The sequence below is a fragment of the Tiliqua scincoides genome, chromosome 4 (genome assembly GCF_035046505.1).
Source record: "Tiliqua scincoides isolate rTilSci1 chromosome 4, rTilSci1.hap2, whole genome shotgun sequence".
Taxonomy (NCBI): Eukaryota; Metazoa; Chordata; class Lepidosauria; order Squamata; family Scincidae; genus Tiliqua; species Tiliqua scincoides.
The window spans coordinates 113348354-113372244 of record NC_089824.1 but is presented as its reverse complement, the minus strand read 5'-3'; the positions used below and the strand labels follow the sequence as shown (position 1 = coordinate 113372244).

The 23891-nt window shown below is 43.4% G+C and overlaps 2 protein-coding genes across 6 annotated transcripts in view; both read right to left on the bottom strand.

The window, feature by feature from the left end:
- RASAL2 (RAS protein activator like 2) overlaps positions 1-23891 on the bottom strand; it is a 336215-nt gene that overhangs the window by 215951 nt on the left and 96373 nt on the right. The window lies entirely within an intron of this gene.
- PSMD8 (proteasome 26S subunit, non-ATPase 8) lies at positions 1512-9042 on the bottom strand. Its single transcript, XM_066622978.1, is given in 3 exon segments — positions 1512-1936; positions 8857-8991; positions 8994-9042. Coding segments are annotated over 3 exon segments (609 nt in total).

Here is a 23891-nt window from a genome sequence, read left to right as displayed (position 1 = left end):
CAAAAGAGAACGACCAAAATGATTGCTGTGCTGGGGCACATTCCTTATGAGGAAAGACTACAACGTTTGGGCCTCTTCAGCCTAGAAGAGGTGCCTGAGGGGGGACATGATTGGCACATACAAAATTATGCACAGGAAGGATAGAGTGGATAGAGAGATGCTCTTTTCCCTCTCACACAACACCAGAACCAGGGGACATCCACTAAAACTGAGTGTTGGGAGGGTTAGGACAGACAAAAGAAAATATTTCTTTACTCAGCATATAGCTGGTCTGTGGAACTCCTTGCCACAGGATGTGGTGATGGCATCTGGCCTAGATGCCTTTAAGAGGGGATTGGACAAATTTCTGGAGGAAAAATCCTTCATGGGTTACAAGCCATGATGTGTACGAGCTACCTCCTTATTTTAGAAATGGGCTATGTCAGAATGTGAGATGCACGAGAGGGCACCAGGATGCAGGTCTCTTGTTGTCTTGTGTGCTCCCTGGGGCATTTGGTGGGCCACTGTGAGTACAGGAAGCTGGACTAGATGGGCCTATGGCCTGATCCAGTGAAGCTAGCGTTCTTATGTTCTCAGGATCCGCCGATGTGGGTCTTCCCCGGTACTTCTATTTTACAAATGGAAACTAGGGCTGAGACATATTCATGCATTCAAATGGTTCATGGCAGACAGTTCTGAACAGCAGCAGTAAAAATTAATAACATCTAACATTTGTACCTTGCTGCAGCTTTCAAAATGCTTATCATACAGGACTGCAGCAATTCTGACAACCCCACAAGCAAATCAGTATCATCATCATTGCTACATTGCAGATGGAAGGGAAGAGGCTGAGCAAGCACAGTTAATATACTGAAGCCAAACTACATGCTAAAACAATGAAAACCCAACACACATATCCAAGCTACATGTTTTAAGTTAAATAGTAGCCATAGGAGGGTTCAATCAGGATTGGGACTGAAGCACACAGAGAGGGAGTATTTAACCCTTTCCCACCACACCAAGGTCATGACAGAAATTGCACAATGAGGGATGTTAACAACAATGAAACACCCAACCATTTCCATATGTGTAAAGAAACTGCTGCTTGGATAGCAACTTGAGTCAAAAAGTCTAAAGTAGGGAAGCAGTGGGGGGGGGGAACAGTCCCAGGTCATGATGGTGTTGACACACTAGACTAGAACATTTCCAGATGCCAGTTGAATACAGCTAACTTGTTAGGATCAGAGCCAGTCCATCCATAAGGCCAAACTAAGCAGTCACCTCAAGTAGCAGTTTGGTGAGGGAGTGCCCTTCTCTGCTTGCCTACCTGTCTCCACTGCTGCTGCTATTCCTCCGCCTACTCCCTGGATTGGAGACGAAGGGGGGAAGAGAGAAGGAAATGTGGAGGGGAGGGGAGCACTAAGCTAGAACTATCCTATCCTGTGAGTGGGAGGAGCTAGAACTATCCTTCCTGTGAGTGGGAGTAGCAGAGGCTGGCACATCATCATGTAAAGGGTGATCATCATCACCCTTTACATGATGATGTGCCAGCCTCTGTTCCTTTGGCATGCTATATCAGGAGGTCTTGGGCCAGCCCTGGTATACTTGGTTTTCTGCTGCTTATCCACAAAACAATAGTGGTTGTTTGGGCCTACAACCTAATCATGCTTCTTGGCATAGCCCATGAAGGATGAGAAATGCATCCAAGAGGCTTTGTTGAGCAGGATCTTCTCATATATCTTCTCAAAGCAGCAGGTGATTTAATCCCTGACTGTGTGTTCATAACATGTTATTGAAGAAAAAATAACTTTCTGCTGGGATGTCCCACTTTCTAAGAAAACCGAGTGATAATTGCTGTTCATCAGGTACTGCTCCAGCGATACAGGGTGCTTGATGAGGACATTGGTCTGGATGTCATTTGCTGGCAGCCCTTAGAACTCCATGTGAAACTCGGTTTCTGGTCAGGAGGAATGGTAGGCTGACAATCTCACTTCTAGCTCCGCATTGGCAGGGTACATCTGCAGAATTAAACAAGATACCCCTGGATGGAAAGGGTATACAATGAGAAAAACCAAAAATTTCCCAAAATGCTCCTGTTCCATCCTCTTAGAGTGAAGGCTCCATGGGTCTAATTCAGTTTAGAACAAGGGAGAAGGAAAACATCGAGCTCAAGAAGCAGATGGAAAGTAAGTCTGACCTCCTCCACGCAGCTTGCTTTTCTGGGGCATGTAGCGGAGAATGGATTTAGTAGATAAAGAGAAAGCATGTGGATTTAAAAGATAAAAGGGATACTAACAGCTGGGATAAGAAATAATTAAAGAACTATCAAAATATAGTAACTCCAGTATGAGACTACAGTAAAGGAGAGAGTTTACTCACAGAATAGATGATATGCAGTAAAGTTTAATTATCCAGCAGTGATTTCAAATACTGAGAATCAAAAGAAAAGGGATGTGAGAGGCGTTTTTAAAGATTGCTGTTGGTAATTTGTGAACTACGGAAAGACTACCTCGGCCACTTGTTTACCATTCTTGTGGTTTCTGGACATTCCAGAAAAAAAAAAATTCACCTCTGTTTATGTCTGGCATGTTTTTCTTTCAGCAGACATTCAAGATGGAGCAACACAGACATCTAGTGGCGAGTTAGGGAAATAAAAAAGAAATGTTTGAATTGGGACTAAGCTACTTCAAGTTGTGTGTAATGTTCAAATTTCTAAATTACAAACAAAGAAACAGTGGTTACAAGAAGAAGGCTTAACACACAAACAGCTACAAAAAGGGAAATCGCCTCCTAAATCGATAATAAGATAAATATGGATAGTATCCAAAAACTACTGGAAAAGATGGAAATTAGATTAGAGAAGATAGATGGGAAATTTAAAGCATTATACCAAGAACTACAATGGATGAAAACCCAGATGTAAAATATGTTACATTTAGATGCAATGTGGAAAGAAAGAAAGAAAGCCAGAGATAAAAGGGATAAATGACAGAATGAAAGCCCATGAGGCAAAATTTAAGGATTTGGAAGTTGAAGACAAGAAATGCTTAAATTGATGGAGCAGGCACAAAAAGATAAAATTTTAGGATTTAGGGCAATATCAGAGCAGACGGGAGAGGAGTTAATAAGAATGAGAGATATTTTAGCAGAATTTCTTCAACTGGATGTGGAAGACCTGGAGATTGATCTTGATAAGGTCTGTAGAGTAAACACAAGATTTGTAAGATAGAGGAATCTCATTAGGGATGTACTAGTGCATTTCATACAGAGAAGAACAAGAGATATGATTTTACAGCAACATGCAAAATAAAGGCTCACAGTAGATGGAGTACCAATCATCACGTTGAAGGAGGTCCCACTTAGAATTCTAAGGAAAAGGATTATGGCTTTTTAGTGGACATGTTAAAACAGAGGAAGATGGTTTTCAGATGGGGCCAATTGTGTTATATTTGTGTTATTTTTTAATTTCAGAAAAGAACTTTTAGATTGGATACCGTTCACAAAGCAAGAGAATTTATGAGGAAACCTGAAGAAGGCAGAAAAGAAGGAGAAAGATTATTGGAAGAACAAGAGGATATGCAACAAGCTCTTTGAATATAAAAATCATTACGCTAGATATGGAGGATATCTGTGGAGGATATGGAGGAAGAGATATGGATACGGGGAGCAAGGATATGGGGAACTTGAAATGAGGAAACAGATCAGGGAGGTGACAAGGAGGGACAGGGTTCTAATCATGGAGGACTTCAATTATCCTCATACAGACTGGGTCAATTTGTGTCACGAAAAGGAGACCAGATTCCTTGACATGTTAAATGACTGTGCCTTAGAGCAGCTAGTCATGGAGCCCACCAGAGGACAGGTGACTCTGGATTTAATATTGTGCGGCACACAGGACTTAGAGATGTCAATGTTACGGAGCCATTGGGGAACAGTGATTGTGCTGCAATCCGTTTCGACATGCACATTGGGGGAAGAATACCAGGCAAATCTCTCACAAAAACCCTTGACTTCCGACGGGCGGACTTCCCTCAAATGAGGAGGCTGGTTAGAAGGAGGTTGAATGGGAAGGTAAAAAGAGTCCAATCTCTCCAGAGTGCATGGACGCGGCTTAAAACAACAGTAATAGAGGCCCAGCAGAGGTGTAAACCACAAAGAAAGAAAGGCTCCACTAAATCCAGGAGGGTGCCCACATGGCTAACGAGCCAAGTTAGAGAGGCTGTAAAGGGCAAGGAAGCTTCCTTTCATAAATGGAAGTCTTACCCTAATGAGGAGAATAAAAAGGAATATAAACTGTGTATAAACTGTGGCAAAAGAAATGTAAGAAGGTGATACGGGAGGCCAAGCGAGACTATGAGGATCCAGGAGGGTCTTCACGGCAGAAGACCTTGGGCAGATACCGCTACCCGAACGGCCCCCCCGACCCACTCCTGAAAGTGTCGACCCAATGTGCGGAGGCAGTAAAGAAGGCCAATTCTATGCTTGGGATCATTAGAAAAGGTATTGAGAACAAAACGGCTAATATTATAATGCCATTGTACAAATCGATGGTAAGGCCACACCTGGAGTATTGTGTCCAGTTCTGGTTGACGCTTCTCAAAAAAGACATAGTGGAAATGGAAAAGGTGCAAAAGAGAGCGACTAAGATGATTACTGGACTGGGGCACCTTCCTTATGAGGAAAGCTATGGCGTTTGGGCCTCTTCAGTCTAGAAAAGAGGCGCCTGAGGGGGGACATGATTGAGACATACAAAATTATGCAGGGGATGGACAGAGTGGATAGAGAGATGCTCTTTACACTCTCACATAACACCAGAACCAGGGGACATCCACTAAAATTGAGTGTTGGGAGAGTTAGAACAGACAAAAGAAAATATTTCTTTACTCAGTGTGTGGTTGGTCTGTGGAACTCCTTGCCACAGAATGTGGTGATGGCGTCTGGCCTGGATGCCTTTAAAAGGGGATTGGACAAGTTTCTGGAGGAAAAATCCATTACGGGTTACAAGCCATGATGTGTATGTGCAACCTCCTGATTTTAGAAATGGGCTATGTCAGAATGCCAGATGCAAGGGAGGGCACCAGGATGAGGTCTCTTGTTATCTGGTGTGCTCCCTGGGGCATTTGGGAGCTGTGAGATACAGGGGCTGGGGGCTGTATACCCCCTGGGTACCCCCTGGGGGTACCGGGATACCCCCTGGGGGCTGGGGATAAGAATAGGCCCTCAGTTTGGCTGTACTTGTCGTAAGAGGCGACTAAACAGCCACCGGGTAGATGGGGCTCGTCAGCCTGGGAAGGCAGCTCATCTGAGAGAAGGAAAACTCTGATCCCAAACCTCCACTGCCTTGTGGCTACATCCAGTTGTGGAAAAGGCTTCAGGAGTCAACCTCGAGGCAAAATCAGGAGCCGGAGTCCCTGAGGCAGTTCATGGCTGAACACAGTCACGTTCTGGCAACTCCTGCGACGCCGCTGGAACCAACCGTATTGGCTTCTGCCTTTCCATTGGACCATTTCAGCGATGTGGAGAGGGGGGATTTGCTGCATGGGTAACAGCCTATCCTCCATACCTACTTTACCCAGGCTTCGCGTACTGGAGAGGACACTGTTCCAGAGCCACCATTCAGAGCGCGATACCATAGTCTTCCGAGACTAAAGGATGCCAACAGCTGAGATACAGGAAACTGGACTAGATGGGCCTATGGCCTGATCCTGTGGGGCTGTTCTTATGTTCTTATGAAATGGAATCAATACTAAAATAGGTTTTACAGTAAAATTCCACTATCAACCTCACTACAAAAAGCATACTTTGGTCTAGGTATAGTACAGGGAGATAAATGGTTACTATACAGAAATACTGAGTTTTACATAGGAGCAATATATGCAGGCAAGTATATTTCTTGTATATTTCTGCAGGCAAGGTGGGAGGGAGTGGACAAGCCCAGTGGAAGCCCACAGGTAAGCTCCTGTCAGCTTAGCCACACAGGCACGCTGAATGCAGGTGGCTGGGGGGGAGAGCAACATGCTGCTCACACACAATGACTGGAAGTTCCTTTCCAGGCATGTTTCTAGAAGAACGGAGGGGTGTTCTGGGACCAAGTTTGCCTGCCTCCCCCCAAAGCTGGACCACGCTAGAGCAGAAGAGGGAGTGCTGCTAGGTGGGTGCTCCAACAGGTAAAACAATATTATAACAACTGAACAGTAAGCAGGTGAGGTGGTGAGTTGCTGTAGCAATCTGACTTTCTCTTCCAGACTACAGTAACTTCTTAGAGTTCTGCCCTGTAGCTGTGCAAAGCATACTATGAGAGTGACCCCCCCACACCCTGAATCAGAAAGCTTGTCTGGCTGCTAGAAAAGGAAAGCACAGTAGAAAACTGTCTGATGGAGCTGTAAACGAACATAATAATAATAATTAACACTATCTTCTATCTTTCGAGTTCAAACTTTGCCTGCCTACTGCAGTCAATCTCTAAAAGGAAATGTACTAGTATACAGGTGCAGCCTATTTATCCATGGATTTTTTATCTGCTGATTTGTCTCAACACGAATGGGGTGGGGGAACCGAAAGTCACACACACCTTTGCCCTGCACTGGCATCTCACTCCATTTCCAGGCAACCCAAAACACTACAAAAAGGCTCTGCCTTGCCCAGGCAGGGAAACAGCCCTGGAGCCCTGGAAGAGGTTCCCCTTGCAAAGGAACAGTAACACTCCTGGCTCCCCTGAGCCAGCAAAGAGACTAAAGAGGGGAAGGGGGCCCGAAAATCTCTGTAGCCAGAACACTTGCAGCAAGGTGGAGCACGCTCGCACTCGCACTCGCACTCTCTCTCTCTCTCTCTCTCTCTCACTCACTCACACAGGGGTAGGTGTGGTAGCAACAGAGGGGATTGCTTTAAAAAACTCAGGGAGTGTCTGCCAAATTCCCCCCCACTGAGATCACCGACACAAGCAAGCCTTCCCACCAAGCAAAGCATGAGACATAGCCTACAATCCTCTCCACACTTTCCTGGGAGCAAGCCCCATTGACTGGAATGGGGCTTACTTCTGAGCAGAAACGCATAGGGCTGGACTCTTAAAAGGTCAGCATCCCATGTGAAAGAAGCAGGGCAACTGGCAACGGGGAGGGCTGAGTACAGAGCGGAGGAGAGGGGATTGATAACAGCTGCCTTAGTTTCCTTCCATTCGGAATTGTCAGGCTGCAGTGTATTTGCGTAACTCTATGGAATTTAGCACAACACGTTTTTTGTTAATCACGCCGAGTCACGAAACGGAACTAACGTGGATAAATAGGCTCCACCTGTACTGATACTTTAGTCCAGTGTTTCTCAAACTGCGGGTCGGGACCCACTAGGAGGGTCACGAACCAATTTCATGGGTTCGTGGGTCCCCATTAATTTCAATATTTTATTTTTAATATATTAGACTTGATGCTACCATGGTATGTGACTGCATTTGGAGAAATGTTATAGACCTGTACTTTTAACAAGCTATTATGTCTATTCTTTTAACAATGATAGTAAATGGGACTTACACCTGGATAAGTGTGGGTAGGATTGCAGCCTTGAATTGCGAAAAATTTTCCTGCTTGATGATGTCACTTCTGATCATGACACCACTTCCGGTGGGTCCTGACAGATTCGCATTCTAAAATGTGGGTCCCAGTGCTAAATGTGTGAGAACTACTGCTCTAGTCTATATCCTTGCCTAGGCTGGCAGATGAATGATAAGAAAATCTTGAAAGTACTGGATGCCAGGAAACTCATATAAGCTAAAGCTAGCCTGAACCTATCTGGCTGCTAACAAAATACTTTTTGGAACTCTGTAAGCAACCGCTAAGCCACTCCTGAGTAGAATAAAACAACCCTTCCCATTAGAATAAGAAGCACCCCCCAAAAAAACAATCACCTCTGCCATGGCTGCTGCAGCAGCAGAAGTATTATCCTGATGACCAACAATGTTTTGCCCTGCCTGCCTGCTCAAATACTAGAAAGGTTACGTGTCTGAGCTGGGAACATGAGAGAACGCATGTGACACAACTGCTTGTTTCAGCTGATGCAAATGGAATGAGGGGGCGAGGCTTGGGGTGCTGCTTTTCAACCCTCCGAGAACAACCCTCCCCTCATTTGTTCCAGCTTCCTGCACCCCTCCATCTGCTCACAAAACCCACTTTTCCATATGGGGAACAAGGGCTGCTGTTGCCCCCCTCACCCCCTCCCTCTCCCAGAGACATGTCCTTCAGTCAATAGATGCTCTGGAGATGCATCCTTTGGCCAATGGTTGCAGTGGATTACCAGCGGAGGCACCTTGCCACCAGGGTTCTGTGCAAAACCCAGGTAAAATTGTTACATTTTGCAGAAAGCACAGAATCACAAGGCTCAGTCAATTTTTTGGAGTGCAAACAAAAAAAGTTAACCCTTTCACTCCCCCCCCTCCAGTCCATCTCTGAACATAGTGTACCCTGCTAGCTGCTGGCGCTGGAGCTTGTGCGTGCCAAAAAAGACTTCCCAAATGAACGCAAGAGCTTCTTCTTGTGAGAGGGAGGAGGTGCAACCCGTGTTAGTTGGTACGCAACTTGAGTTGCAGTGGAATGCAAGTCACGAGTCGGGGGGCCCTGACTCAAGTGTTTTTCAGTCTTCCACGTGCACAACTCATGAGTCAACAAGTCACCAAAAAACACGCATTTTTGCAACTTGAGGCTGTCACTGACTAAAGTTCCCAACCCTGTAGAAATCTGTAATTAACTAGAATATTTGGTATCACCCACGCTGTTCTTGTCTGTGTTGTTTTTCTCCTTTTTCTTCTTCTTTTAGTGTGTTTTTCCTTGTACTTTTTCTTTTAGTAATATAAAAAAATGATTTTTTTTTTTAAAGAACTCCATGTGAAACTCAGCATGCAGTTCTGGGACAGTAAAGAGAGAAGGTTCAAGTCCAGCACCTGATGTTTGTAGGCCAACTCTAGTAATTCATCCTTGTAATCAAGGGAGTAGCTCTTGAGATGGGCTACGGATTTCTTGAAAAAAAGATGTCCTTCTTCAGGATGTTCCACTATGCTCCTATTTTTATATATTTCATCATGAATATCTAAGAAATGACTAGATTTGTTTTCAAGGGGGGGGAACTGTGTCTGGGTGGAATGGCAAGCAGCAAGATGAGGTTTCTCTCATCAAGCAACAGACAGCATCATGTGCCCCCACTACCATTTGTAAAAAGAGAAGGGGGAAAAAACTGTTTAGGGAGAAAGGCTGAACACCCGAATGGAGGCAGGCTCAGAGTTTTTATCAGGAATGTGGACTCGAGTCAGGTAACTAGAGTCTGAGTTGCAAAAATCAGCATTTTTCACTGACTCATGAAGCCTCGAGTCAAAGGCAAAACACTTTAGTTAGGGCCCTTAATTCATGAGTCGCCATTCGCTTGAGTGAAAAAAACCTCTTGCATCAATCCAGAAGCCAGGCTTTGCTCAAGCAAGCAGCAGCACCTATAGCAGCATATGTTATGTTTAGAGACAACAGTTTGGTGGGAGGGTTAAGCAACCCTCTGACACCTCCAGTCCACAGTACAGGTCAGGTATGTCTCTGAGTAGTGCAACTCATGGCCAGGCAGCTTAGATGAAGTGGGTTGCAGAACTAAGGTATTTCATTCCTCACTGCCTGTATGCTGTTTACTTGACATGCAAAGGGTTAATCTACCACGTCCAGCCTGTTAGACTGCTGTTATTATGGGACATCTGGATGGATAGTGGGTACTCTGGCTCCACACAACACCCCCTCCTTTCTTCTAAAAACATGCCGAACAGTAACTGTCAGTCACTGCGTGTCTGAGCTGCATGTTCCCTCTCTAGCCTCCCTTGATTCAGCCTGCCTGTGCTGCTAAGTCCAAGGGGGTCACATGCCTTGCCTTCATTGCGCAAGCTAAGCTCACAGGGGCTTTCCTGGGCTCCCCTCCATCCTATCCTGTGCGCTCCTGCTTTGCCGAGCTGGAATGCATCTTCCCTGCTGTGCCCCTGATGTGAGGATAGGTTTTGCCACAGCTGGGGTGGGAAGGGAAAGGATTGGCGCATTCTGCACTATGGCTGACAGATAGGATGGGCAGGTGTCCCTGCAGGGGAGTGTTTAAAGGAAATTCTGAAACACACAAAGCCCAGCAGCAGCCCCATTTTCTCTTGTGGAGCTGCAGCAGATTTTTAAAATGGAACTCCTCAAGACTCGAGTCTTTTCAAGCCATGAAAATGCTCCGGGAGACTTGGAAAGTGCACTAGATATTTCCATGGAGCCATGGCAGGCAGTCGAGGGGCGACCCAACTCAAGTCCTATCAAATCACTAAAGGGTGACTCAGCAACTTGGAAAGTGCCCCACTTTCAAGTTGAGTTGCGGGGGGTGAAGACTCATGACTCGACTCAGGCCACACTGGATTTACCACACCTGATTTTTATTTCAAAATTGTGATTGGGCAGGAAGGCAGAGTGTCAAGCACAAAGCAGGATCTTCTTTTCCCGCTCAAATAAAATCCAATTCATCTCATTCACTAGTGGCAAGTGAAAAAAAATTTTGACTGCTGATAAAACACAAAACCTTGAAAACTGGAAAAAAATGTTCTGGCTTCTAACTTTTTTGGTCTGGTTCAAAAGAAAAAAAATGTTAAGCCCTGTTTCATAGACTGCTACTACCCTTGCTGCTTTGATTATTGTGAATCATTTAGAACACTTTAAAGCGGAATGGTGCATTATATCTTTCTATAAAACAAACAAAAAGACTTATTACTGAAACTTATGTTAATACAAGGCAGAAACATGAAACTGATGGATTGGCATAAAACTGCCACTGAAGTACAAAAATGGAAAGAAATGCACATCCGTTTTGTTGACTTTTTACAAGCATGTATATGAGAACAACCTCAAAGCTATTCTGCAGAATCTGGGTTATAGTACTCTGTAAATCGCAAACATTCCATAATGTTTCCCTGTCCTCTAGAATATGCACAGTAACAAAAGGCAGAAATGTGGCATTTAAACATGATTTTGCCACTAGGGGGTGGTAAATGCAGTTATAGTTGTGCCTATTTCTAGGAAGGAAGTTCAAGAAAAGCTAAATATTTCAGGTATGGCCCTGAAAAGAAGTATAAATAGATATGAAAGCATGGAGACCCAAGCCCCAAGCCTTTTCTATTTTGTTTACTTTAAAACATGCATATTGCCTTTCAGTCTCCAGATACTACTGGCTGAATTCACTCCCCATTATGAAGATCTTGCTAGCTCTTTGTTAAAGTCAACATTTTAGCTCTGACTTTTAACTTTTCTGAGTACCTTGATTTATTTATTCTTCAAATCAAGTTACAAGTCTTTCCTCAAGTTCATCTCTTATCAACTTGCTGTCTTCTCCCATTTTTATTTGTAAGCCTTTGTTATTCATAATTTTCTTTGTTATAAATATAAAATATTTAGCAAACAAATCGTACATTAACTAAGCAAGAAAAAGAGAGTACCCTGACACCATGACAAAGAGAGAAAATACATAAAGTACTAAATAAAAACCAAAGACAAAGTTGGTATCATTTTTGAGACTGAACAGATCAAGACAAAATTAGATTCACAAGAGGGCATTAATTATCATACTGTATATACTTCCATGGCATGCATTTTATAACAAAGCTTCTGAATTCTAATCTCAAATATCATTCTTGTGCCCCATTATCTCTTGATGACACTCTATTCCAATAAAAGAAATGGAGTCTGGTCCTTCATGAATAATATTACAGCAGAATAATTTGCTTCCAAAAATAAATTTGAGCACTGTTATTTTCTGCATTTACATTTCATAGTAGCCTTAGAGTACAATCCAGATGTGCTCTTGGGCCAGCCCGGCGGTGTCGCAAAAGTGCCATAAAGTACTTTTGCACCACTGCAGGAGTCGAGGCTGAATCCGACTCCCCTGCGCCGGCGGACAGGTGAGTTCACGCTGGCTAAGTCAGGCCAGTGTGGGGGGCTGGGAAGGGCAGGGGGGAGGGTGTTTCAGGGGCTATCAGGGGTGGGGGGAGGGTGAGAAGCAGGTGGGCCAGTGGAAGAACCAGGCCTGGAAGGGGTGCAGGACCAGGATCTGGCACTTAGGCCGGATCCTAACCCCGTTCCAAGGTGGCCCGGCCTTACACTGGGCTGCTTGGATCTGCGCCACCTATTTAGGTGGCGCAGATCCAAGTAGCCCCATGGGGCAGCTGCCGAGCAACATGGGTAAGGGAATGAATTCCCTACTCCAAGGTATGCTGCACTACATTTAGTGACTTTTTCTACACTCTATGTTTAGTGCAGGGGGAGCCCTGAGCCTGGGACACTCTAAATTTATCTTTTCAACTTGTTAAGATGATAACCAAAAGGATAGGAAACCTATGCTATTCCCCTACACAGCAGCTAATCAAAAAATGCATGCATCAGCTCCCTTTCAGCACCTGTAATTGTACAGCGGTAGAGACTGGCTTGCCCACTGCAAATGAGTGGTGCTTTATAACCCATCAAGGGGCTTACTTCTTGCCTCTAGGCACTGTTTCAAGTTAGGGCTGTGGTTTTCAAACTCTCAGTTTGAAGACCGCAGTAAATCCTTGCAGAGGAGGGGAGGGAGACAGTGGGGGCGGGGGGAAGGCAGCAACACAACCCCCAGAATCGCGTTGCTAAGGGGGGCTGCAGGGACTGGGATGTACTCACCAGTCCCTGCAGCAGCCTGTGGAGGGTGTGGGGAGCCCTGTGCAAGCATCTGCAGGGCTCCTCGACGTTCCAAAAGTGAAAGTCGAGCTATCGCTCTCCACTTCCACAAAACCGGAAGTGGAGCACAACACTTTCACTTTTAGAAGGCTGGGGAGCCCTGCAGACACTTACGCAGGGCTCCCTGCACCCTGCACAAGCTGCTGCAGGAACTGGTGAGTACATCCCAGTCCCTGCAGCCCCCCTTAGTGATGCAATCCTGGGGATCCCCAGGATCACGTCACTGCCTTCCCCCTGCCCCTCAAGGGGTCAGAGGCCAGGGCCCTCAGGCTGGGGCATCGCAATGCCCCAGTTTGAATAGCTCTGAGTTAGGGTGAATTCCAGTCGCAGTTATGGTCTCACATCTCAGCATAAATTTCTGCTTTCTTTCCCCAAACTTCCAGATTTTCTCTGTCCTCCTCTCATTCAGATCAGGAACCTGCATGTCCTTTTCAAACCTCTTGACTCCTCTGAGTAAGCAGACTATTCTGCATAAGACATTAGCATCACTCCTTCCATATCTCCAGCTTCCCCTTTCTCTAAGACACTATATGACATCACTTCAGTAATGCTAGCAATACTGTACAGTTGTTTAGAAAACTGCTTTCATTTGTTACAAATCACACTTTTCTTTTTCTCTTCCTTTATTATAAATGTATTATCTGAATAAATATTACCGTGTGTGAATTGATACTTGTATCTCTAATCTTTTGTGAAAGATAATATCCATTGTGTGTACCACGAGCCAACTTTTATGTCTGCTTGCTTACACCTAAATAAAAATGTCTGTTCAAAAACAAATTGAGACAAGTAGTATAATGCAAGGCATATGCTATACCTGCATTTTAAAGATGCAACTACCTTCTAGGAGAGCTGTGAGCACCAGACTAAAACAGAATGGTACTAGACAAACCATTATGAAGACGTACAAGGTTTCTAAAATGGTTTGAGAGCTGACAGACTGCAGATGAAGCACAAAAAATTAAGTGTTGTGCATACTTGTATATTACTGGAGATGTATTTATTGGTGGAAGCTTCCACACATAAATTGCCCCTATCAGTGGCTAATTCAATATTAAATTCTACAGTTTAATGCTGTGAAAATTCACATGGGTTGTGTATGGGCAAAATTAGCACTCCCTTTTGTTATTTTACTTTCCCTTGATCATCCTGTGTGTTAAGCCTTTGTTCCCTGTGAAAGAAACATCAAAATTCACATACAGATGTCTTCCAGAATAGCTTGATTGTGAGGGATGAAAGAAGGAACAAGATCAAATAGTGCTGCAGTTTTCAAACTCTCCGGCAGATTGAGTGCTCCCCAGTCCCTGCATCCCCGTTAGAAGTGGAAGTGGAGCAATCGTGCTCCACTTCCAGTTTTGTGGAGGTGAAGCATGATCGCTCCACTTTCACTTCTGCTGACCTGGGGAGCCCTGCAGATGCTCACGCAGGGCTCCCCTCACCCAAGGAAAGCTGCTGTAGGGACTGATGAGTGCATCCCAGTCCCTGCAGCCCCCTGAGCAGTGCGATCCTGGGGATCACATTGCTGCCTCCTCCCTGCCCCCGCCCCTTAAGGGGGAAGAAGCCAGGGCCTTCAGGCTGGGTGTCGCAATGCCCCAGTCTGATAACCTCTGAAATAGGGAAAAGAGAAAAACAAGGAACATAAAAAAAAATAGAATGTTAAAAAAGCATGTTAAAAAAATAGAACAAATCTAGTACAGTTGGTAAAAGAATACAGCTCTTTTTTAGACCAATTTAAAAGAGTATTTAAAAAATATTTTAAAAATGTGTAAACAAACACCTTTGATCACCAACTTGCTCAAAATTTGGGACAAATACGAAGAATTAGGGTGCAATCTTACCCTGCGCTGGAACAGGCACGCCAAGAGGCTTGCGCTGTATCCAGCGCAGGATAGGGGCCCAAGGTGGCTCAGCCAGAGGCAGGGGGAAATTTTCCCCCTTACCCCTGAGTAAGGCGCCCTGGCCCCAATGGGTCTCCTCAGACTTGTGCCACCTCCTGAGGTGGCGCAAGTCCAAGGGGAGTGGGGCAGCTTCAAGACACTCCGATCTCCCTGGGAACAGGGTTTGGGATCTGGCATAACTCCAGCTCCCCACCCACCCACCCACCCTGGGGCTGTCCACTGTGCACCCTCCCCCCTGCCCAGGAACGCCTACCTCCTGCCTCCATCCTGCCCACCCCAGAGCCTTGGGTCGGCCCAGTTGGGCCATCGCAAAGCAAGCAGAGGAAGCCAGCGCAGAGACTTGTGTCAGCCTCCGCAGACCGGTGCACCTCTGAATGCCGGCCTGGCTTCCTCCCGAGGAGGGGCAAATATGTCTTACAGCACTTTTGCAACCCTCCTAGACCAGCACAAGGGACTTGCACTGGCCCATGGGCGCCTCAGCATTGCGCCCTTAGTCCAAATAAGCATCCAATCATTGCAGTGACCAATCAAGCATCCAACCACTACAGTCACTCCAATAATGAATTGCATTCTTTCAACTTGTGGAGAAAATGTAATTGATACTAAAAAAAAATCAACTATATCAAACTCAAACAAAAATATAATGAAGACATCAAATCCAGGATGATCAAGTTCGGATGACACCAAACTGGGAGGAGTAGCAAACACAATAGAAGACAGTAGAAGCCTTCAGGAAGACCTAGACAAAATGGAATACTGGGCTGAAATGAATACAATGAAGTTCAACAAGGATAACTGCAAAGTTCTGCACTTGGGCAAAAACAACCAAAGATGCAAGTATAAAATGGCAGATACATGGTTTGGCAGCACTACATGTGAGCGGGATATTGGAGTTGTGGTGGATCACAGGATGAGCATGAGTTAGCAGTGTGATGCAGCTGCAAAGAAGGCAAATGCAATTTTAGCCTGCATGAACAGAACTGTAGCTTCCAGGTCATGAGAAGTTGTGGTTCCACTTTATTCTGCACTGGTTAGACCTCACCTGGAGTATTGTGTCCAATTCTGGGCACCCCACTATAAGAAAGATGCAACCAAACCGGAGCAGGTTCAGAGGAAAGCGACGAGGATGATCTGGGGGATGGAGGAAAAACCCTATGAGGAAAGGTTGGGGAACTTGGCATGTTCAGCCTGGAGAAGAGAAGGCTGAGATGAGAGCTCTCTTCAAATACCTAAAGGGCTGTCATATGGAAGAAGGGAATAATTTATTCTCAGTTGTCTCTGAAAGCAGAACTAGAACAAATGGGTACAAACTAGAGATGTGAAGTCCTGGAAAAAAACTGGAAAAATTGGGAAAAACAACTTTTTCCTGAAGCCTATTTTGTTTTTTTCCAAAAAATTGGAAAATTTGAAAAAAGAAAGAAAAAGAAAAGAATTGATTATGGAATGTTTTATTTCAACATGATGAATAAAATATTTTAAGACAAGCTGTTCAAATATTTTCTAAAACATTTCTAAAAAGTATGTATGGTATCAGATTATTCTAATTTCTGTGCACTGAGGACAAGCAAGTTCTAGGTTACAGACTGAACTCTCCAATGCAAGAACAAGATGCATTTCCCCCTTTAGGAGGTGCTGCAATAGTCACAAAAAAAAGGTTTCAGTTCTGTTTTTGCAAGTGGGTGGGTATGTTTAGTTCTGTTCTGTTCTGTCCTCTTCACTAGGCCTCAAACAACTGGTAGAAAATACAGAGCAACAAAAAGGACCTGTACGTATATACTTAACTTAAAAAGGTAAGAATTTACATTTATCTGATTCCAGAAAACTGAATCATTTAGCTACATTAGTTTATCTTTATAACCTTTGTATCAATAATAATTTAATTATTACTAATCTGGTTCTTTACTTCCCCCACCCACAACCATAGATTAGTGTTTTTTTTTGCAAACTAGCCATTAAATTATTTTTCTTTCCTACTCCCCTCAGGAAAATGGTGAGACCAACTTCTAGCATATGGAGGCATTTTCACATTACAAGTTCTTCTGAGAAGAAAATGTGATTTGCAAATATTGTCACATGAAATATGCATTTCCAAATGCTACCAGGATGACAAAACACATTCTTGTATGTAACAAGTGTCCTGTAGATATTTAAAAAATCCTTCATGGATTTTTTCATGAAAAAATCTTCATCTTCTTTCATCTTTCATCTTCTTCATGGTGAAGAAGACCATAGTGATGAATATGCACAAAGTGTTTCTCAACGTTCTCATTCAAGAAGCCTCTTTCTACCCCATCTGTAACATCAGCAGCAACACAAAGTGTAGTCCCATCAGCAAGCATCTTAAAGTGAACAGATACTGAAGACAGCTGCATCCAAAAATTATACAATAACTTCACTTGACACCTGAAGATCCGGAAAAAACTGATCATGCTCTCGCAAGAGCAATAAATAAAAAAAATTCTTCTGAAACACCATTTTCAATAACTGAAAATACAGATTGGCAGGAAGCTTTGAAATTACTAAGCCCATCATACTATTTGCCCAGCAGACATTCTTTGAGCAAGCCTCTTTTGGAGTTGAAATATGAACGTGTAATGGAATCTGTGCAAGGAAAAATTAATGAAGTGCTGTGTCTTGCACTACTTACAGATGGATGAACAAATGTGAGAGGAGAAGGAATTATAAATTTTGCTATAACAACACCTCAACCCATTTTTTTACAAAAGTATTAAAACAGAAGAGAACAGCCATACTGCAGAGTATATCAGCTGTAAAACATGTGAAGTCCTACAGAAAATTGGGAGTGGTAAAGCATTTGCTTTGCTGACTGACAATGCCAGAAATATGAAAGCAGCATGGGAGATCATAATGGAGAAGTATCCACATATTACTGCAATAGGATATGCATCTCATGGGCTAAACTTGCTTCTGAATAATATTATGAAACTGGACACCCTTCAAATGATCTATAGATGAGAAAAAGAAGTTATAAAACATGTAAAAGGTACTCATATTGTATCTGCGGTTTTCAAGAAGAAGCAAGTAGAAAAAAATGCAAAGAATAAAATAGTGACACTGAAGCTCTATAGTAAAACTTGGTGGGCTGGTGATCTCCTTTGAAAGTTTACTTTAAAAAAAAGAAGCCCTTCAAGAAACAGTAATAGTTGAAGATCTTCAAGTACCCAGGAGTGTAAGAAACACTATTTTTTATCAGGATATCTTCTGGGTTCAGCTGCAAAATTCTCTGAAGATTCTAAAGCCAATTGCTGTAGCAATCACTGCATCTGAATCAGAAAGGGCACTTTTGTCAGAAATTCCTTATCTAATGACCAAGATAAAACAACTGTTTTTGAAAATCTCAGTATATCTCCACTTACAACTATAGAAGAAAGTAAAGAGAAAGATTTTATTTAAAAAAGGGAAGAATTTTGTTGCCATTCAATTCATGCTGCTGCAAATCTGCTGGATCCAAGATTCAAAGGTGGAAATAGAAGTGATGACAGCACTGTTACTGCATTTGACTGGATTACAAAACAAGCATCACATTTAGGACTTGAGGTTGGGAAGGTACTTTCAAATGTTCCAGAACATCTTCAGGGATTTGGTCCAGGAATGCAATCTGGGATTCTGCCAGACATATTCCTCCTGCAACATGGTGGCAAGGTCTTTGCACAACCCAGCCTCTGACTTCTCTTGCTTCTCGCCTTCAGATTCCTCCATCTTCTGCAGCATGTGAAAGAATCTGGTTTATGTTTGGAAACACTCACACTAAATCAAGAAATAAACTGACATGTGAAAGGGTAGAGAAGCTGGTTTCAATCTGGGCCAACCTTCGGTTTTTAGAAGTTCATAATAACTGTGATAATGACAGACACAACAGAGTAGCTGCAGAAGCAGAGACTGAAACTGAAACTGATAATTACAGCACAGAAAATGTTTCTGATTAAATTTCATGCCCATTCATTGAAACTTAGTCCCAACTCCCTTCTATACACTTCCTCCCTCTTCAATTCTTTTTATGAGAATGCAGTTTTTATTTTTATTTAATACTGTGGAGAGGAAATATGAATAATGAACAGTAATCAATTGGGGAGGGACGATGACAGTGGATTGAGAGGTGAAGGAACTGAGGTATATAAAAAACAAAGAACTGTAGAAGCTAAGGAAAGTAGGGAAAGTCAGCTGTGAGTAGGGAAAATGAACTACACTCTGTCCACTCAACTACAACTCATCTTAATTGCTAGTGTTCCAAGGACATTTCCAACCTTTGCTGAGCATTTCTCTATTTAGGTCCTATGCATTATTGTGTCTACACAGTTTGTTATTTGCTCCATTTTTTTGGAAACTCAAAACTATGGCACTTACTCCTTCTGAGCCTTCAGGACATGAGAACAACTTAAAGTCATTAAAGGGCCGTAAGTCAAGCCAATGACTGTGGCTTGAAACTTAACATTTAAAAAAATTAAGATCATAGCATCCAGTTCCATCACCTCATGGCAAAAAGAAGAGGAAGAAATGGAAGCCGTGACAGAATTTGTCTTCTTGGGCTCCAAGATCACTGCAGATGGAGACTGCAACCATGAAATTAAAAGACCCTTGCTTCTTGGGAGGAAAGCTATGGTAAGCCTAGACAACTCAATGAAAAGCCAAGACATTACTTTGTTGACAAAGGTCCGTATAGTCAAAGTATGGTTTTCTCAACAGTAATGTATGGCCATGAAAGCTGGACCATAAGGAGGGCTGAGCACAGAAGAATAGATGCTTTTGAATTATGGTGTTGGAGAAGACTTTTGAGAGATCTCTGGATTGCAAGGAGATCAAATCAGTCAATCCTACAAGAAATCAACCCTGACTCTTCATTGGAAGGACAGATACTGAAGCTGAAGCTTAAATACTTTGGTCATCTCATGTGAAGCGAGGACTCCTTAGAAAAGACCCTGATGCTGGGAAAAACTGAAGGCAAAAGGCTAAGGGGATGGCAGAGGATGAGATGGTTAGTGTCACAGAGGCAATGAACATGAATTTGGACAAACTCCCGAAGTTAGTGGTAGACAGGGGGGCCTGGCATGCTGTGGTCCATGGGGTCATGAAGAGTGTGGAAATGACTTAACGACTGAACAACAAAGATAGCATAGGAGTTTGGCAACTTGGGGAGAGACTGGAAGCCTTACTGTGCAAAACAGTGTACATACCCACTCTATGCCCTATGACTCAAGCAATGTGCATGGGGGGGTGTCTAGGGTGCGTATACAGTCACAGCAACATGATTCTTCGGTTCTCCTGCATATAAACAGCTTCAAAAAAGAATAGCTTCAACCCAGGGCCTTCGCCTAACTTTTAAAATCTTATCTGACAGTTGTTGGTCTGCCAATGCTGACAGTCCCACTTTATGCCAGGAAATTCAGTTCCCAGTATGACAGTACTGTTTCAAGTTAAAACAAAATGCCCTTAATTGACTACAGAGCTCCCTTCAGTAAAAGGTGAAGAAGATCTTAATGGCAGTTTTAAAGCAGGGCAATTAGTCAGAATACTGCTGAGTCCTGTAAGCCTCTTACAATGCTACATAGCTATTAAACTCAAAAGAGTCAATAATCTCCATTTGTCATCAGTCTCCCTCAGAGTTTCTTGTAGAAATCTGCAGGCACCAACAATCATGGACACAAGGTTCACAAAACAGAGAGAGAAGAATCCGAGACTTCGGATATAAACAAAAGTTCATGTCATAGCCCAACAAGCAGAAATTTAAAATAAAGCTGGTGTGATGGCTAAGAATGCGAGTTAACAAGACCCAGTTCAAATCTCACCCCAGCCATAAACTCAATCCCTGCAGTTGCCCCCTCCTCATATGGAGAACAGTCTTTTAATCTAGAATGGGTCCCAGTGCATAGTGATGAGAGAGGGACTGAGGTTTGTTTCTGATCTTGTACTGGGGTTTGGAAGCTTTCAGAAGTTCAGCATGAAAGCAGGAATGATCCCCTCACCTTCTCCCAAACTTGGAACTCAAGTCAGGCAGTGACTCACCCCCACAGTCAATGGACATTATAGACTCCTAGCTGCTTTCAAGTGCCTCCAAAGCACAACATGACATCAAAATACAATGCTTGATCCTCTCTGAACTGGGAAAGGAAAGGGGGAGGGCACATGTTTTGGCTGGCTGTTGAAGCCAGCCAACATCTGTGGACTCTTGCAGAGGTGCAAACTATTCTCTAACTTTGAAATAACCCAGTCATTCAGAACCTCAGAATGTCTTTATCCAGTGTGCCAACTGGACCTCCCCACCCCTTCAAGGTCAATGCTCACTATTATTTCTGAGACAGAACTAGGGATGAGGAAGTGTCAAGGCACACCAGAGTACCCCTCCCCCCACCGGCAGCAGCATGCTGATGTTATCAGGTAGAGTGCTTCAGCAAAGGAGGACCCAGCTCTGGGCACCCAAATACTGCCAGTCAGAAGAACAGGCATGAAGTGGCAATGGTGCAGCAGGAACAACAAAAAATCCATAGGCTGGGATGGGGTATGTCTCTGGAGGTGTGTGCTGGAGTCAGATACTCCCCACAGAAGAGGAGACATGCGATGACAGAAGGTGCCCCCACAGAAGACAGGGACTAGGATGTGCATGTGCCTGAAAGGTATGTGAGGGATTTCCAGGCAGGTATTTTTTTGGGGGGTGGGGGGTGCATTTTCTCTCTGAGACTGGCATCTTTTCCATACACACACAGAGCTGCCCTTCTTACAAACCTGGAAGCCTAGTTCCTCCCAAGCTAATTGCCTTGACTGCATGCTATCCCCAAATTCTTTTTCTTTTCTTCTGTTTGAAATAAACTTAAATGCTCTGTGATGTTGCCTCAAGTTTGGAAAATCTATTATCTCCCCTTGCCAGTAAGCAAAACAAAAAGAGAGCAGAAGGCAGCTGGGTATGGTGTGATAATTCTAAAGTCTGCAGTTTATGATAATTTCATTTAAAAATGGACACAAGTTTGTTTTTTTTAAAGTGACTATAAGAATATTCATATACTTTATACTGCTTTTCAACAACAAAAAAGCTCACAAAGAGTTTACATGGCAAAATATGAGTGTGTGGCTTGAGTGGGGTGGTGTCATGAGCTCCTAAGCTTCACTTCAAAGTCACCACTACAATAACATCACCATGGGTTGGCCTTGATTACTTGAAAATTAACATACCTTTAAGAAACCATCACCATGCAGTCAACATCAATTCCATTTTGATGTCATTCACAATATGTCACTGGCAACCTTGCCTATTTGAATCCATTTTTCATGAACACACAAAACTGAAGAGAAAAAGAACACCTCCGAGATACTATTCCAGCTCAGAAGTGGCTGCGTCAATTGACCCATACTTCCATCATTCACCTGGGGCTATAAAAATGTGTCTTCATCTCTTATCTGTTTAATGCCTTTATCCGTCAACTTGTGAAGTACTGTACATATTACAAAACATATTCATCAAGCAGAAGTAATTATTAAACACAAGAGGCTTAAAAGATTACATGGCTCAGATCCTCAGAAGGCAATCTCAAAAGAGCATCAATTATAACTGGGATGTGTCAAAGAAATCTTTCAATGAGGTTTAAAGGGCAGTGGTAATATGCCTTCTTTGGACAGGGAAAGTCTCAAACTGTTGTTTTTTCTACCCACACTCTCTCTACAATTGTGCAGCCTCTCTCACCTAACCTAAACATATTTCTTCATACCACACACCTACAGTTGTACTGCAGCAACCAATGCTAAGGGGTTCTATTTTGCACATGTCCACACATGTCCCAGTGACCACTTTATATACAAATAACCAGGAAGAAAACTAGCAGGTTCCAGATTCAGACAGCAGAACTGTCTGCTAATGAAATTTTCTCCTTAAAAATTCCCAGAAGACTTTGGTTCTCATCACTTTGAACCAAAAACAAGCAAGTTTTTTCAATCAAATTTTAATTTAGATGGTGACTGGTTATTGCTGAAATTGTGCAACATACCTTTGGTGTCCAACAGGGCCAAATATGCGACCAGTATATAATTTAAAAGCATATTTAAATTAAAAGATATACACAAGAGCTAATGAAGTGTAGTGGATAAGACTGCTCATCTTAGTCTGGGAAGACTTGAGGTTCAAATTCTTGTTCGGCTACGTCTCTGGCCCAATTCTCTTTAACATCTTCATCAATGACTTGGATGAGGGGATACAAGGGAGCCTCATCAAATTTGTGGGTGACACCAAATTGGAAGGAGTAGCAAATACAATAGAAGACAGTAGAAGCCTTCAGGAAGACCTAGACAAAATGGAATACTGGGCTGAAATGAATACAATGAAGTTCAACAGGGATAAATGCAAAGTTCTGCACTTGAGCAAAAACAACTAAAGATGCGGGTATAAAATGGCAGATACATGGCTTGGCAGCACTACAGATGAGCGGGATCTGGGAATTGTGGTGGATCTCAGGATGAACAAGAGTCAGCAGTGTGATGCGGCTGCAAAGAAGGTGAATGTAATTTTAGCCTCCTTTAACAGAACTGTAGCTTCCAAGTAACGAGAAGTTGTGGTTCTGCTTTACTCTGCACTGGTTAGACCTCACCTGGAGTACGGTGTCCAGTTCTGGGCACCCCACTTTAAGAAAGATGCAGCTAAGTTGGAGCAGGACTTATCAAGGTAAGCCAAACTCCAGATTCCCCTGGTGGAGATGGGGGCATTCCTATACAGATGGGATTTCCCTGAGCAATATCCCCGGTTATGGGTGGGACTAAACACAATACGAGTCAATCTTTAAGCACCTTCTGAAGGTCCTCCTGAAGCAACCCAGATCAGCAGAGGCCTGAGATTTGATTTTGTAATGTTTCAGAAAGGTATGTGAGGAAGACCTAGTAGCAGACAAATTTCTGACAAGGATGCTATGCCATCAAAGTTTGCCGAGGTAGTGGCACTCCTGAGCAAGTGTGCTAGGATCCCTTCTGAGGGCTGTAGACCCAATGCTTCATAAGCTATAGAAATACAGGATCTCAACCACTTAGCTAAGGTGACAGGAGAAACTTTTCTCCCAGTGTTGCCCTTGGCTAGCCATGAAGAGAGCATCCATTTTCCCTAAAGGATTTAGTGTGTTTCAAATAAAACCTATTAGCCCATCGAACGTCCAGCATGTGCCAGGACCTCTCCCTAGCAGGTTTCGGATTAGGGCAAAAAGATGGTAAAATCAATTCTTGTTGACAACGGAAAATGGAATTTATTTTAGGTGAGAAGGAGGGGTCAGTTTGAAGAACCACACTGCCC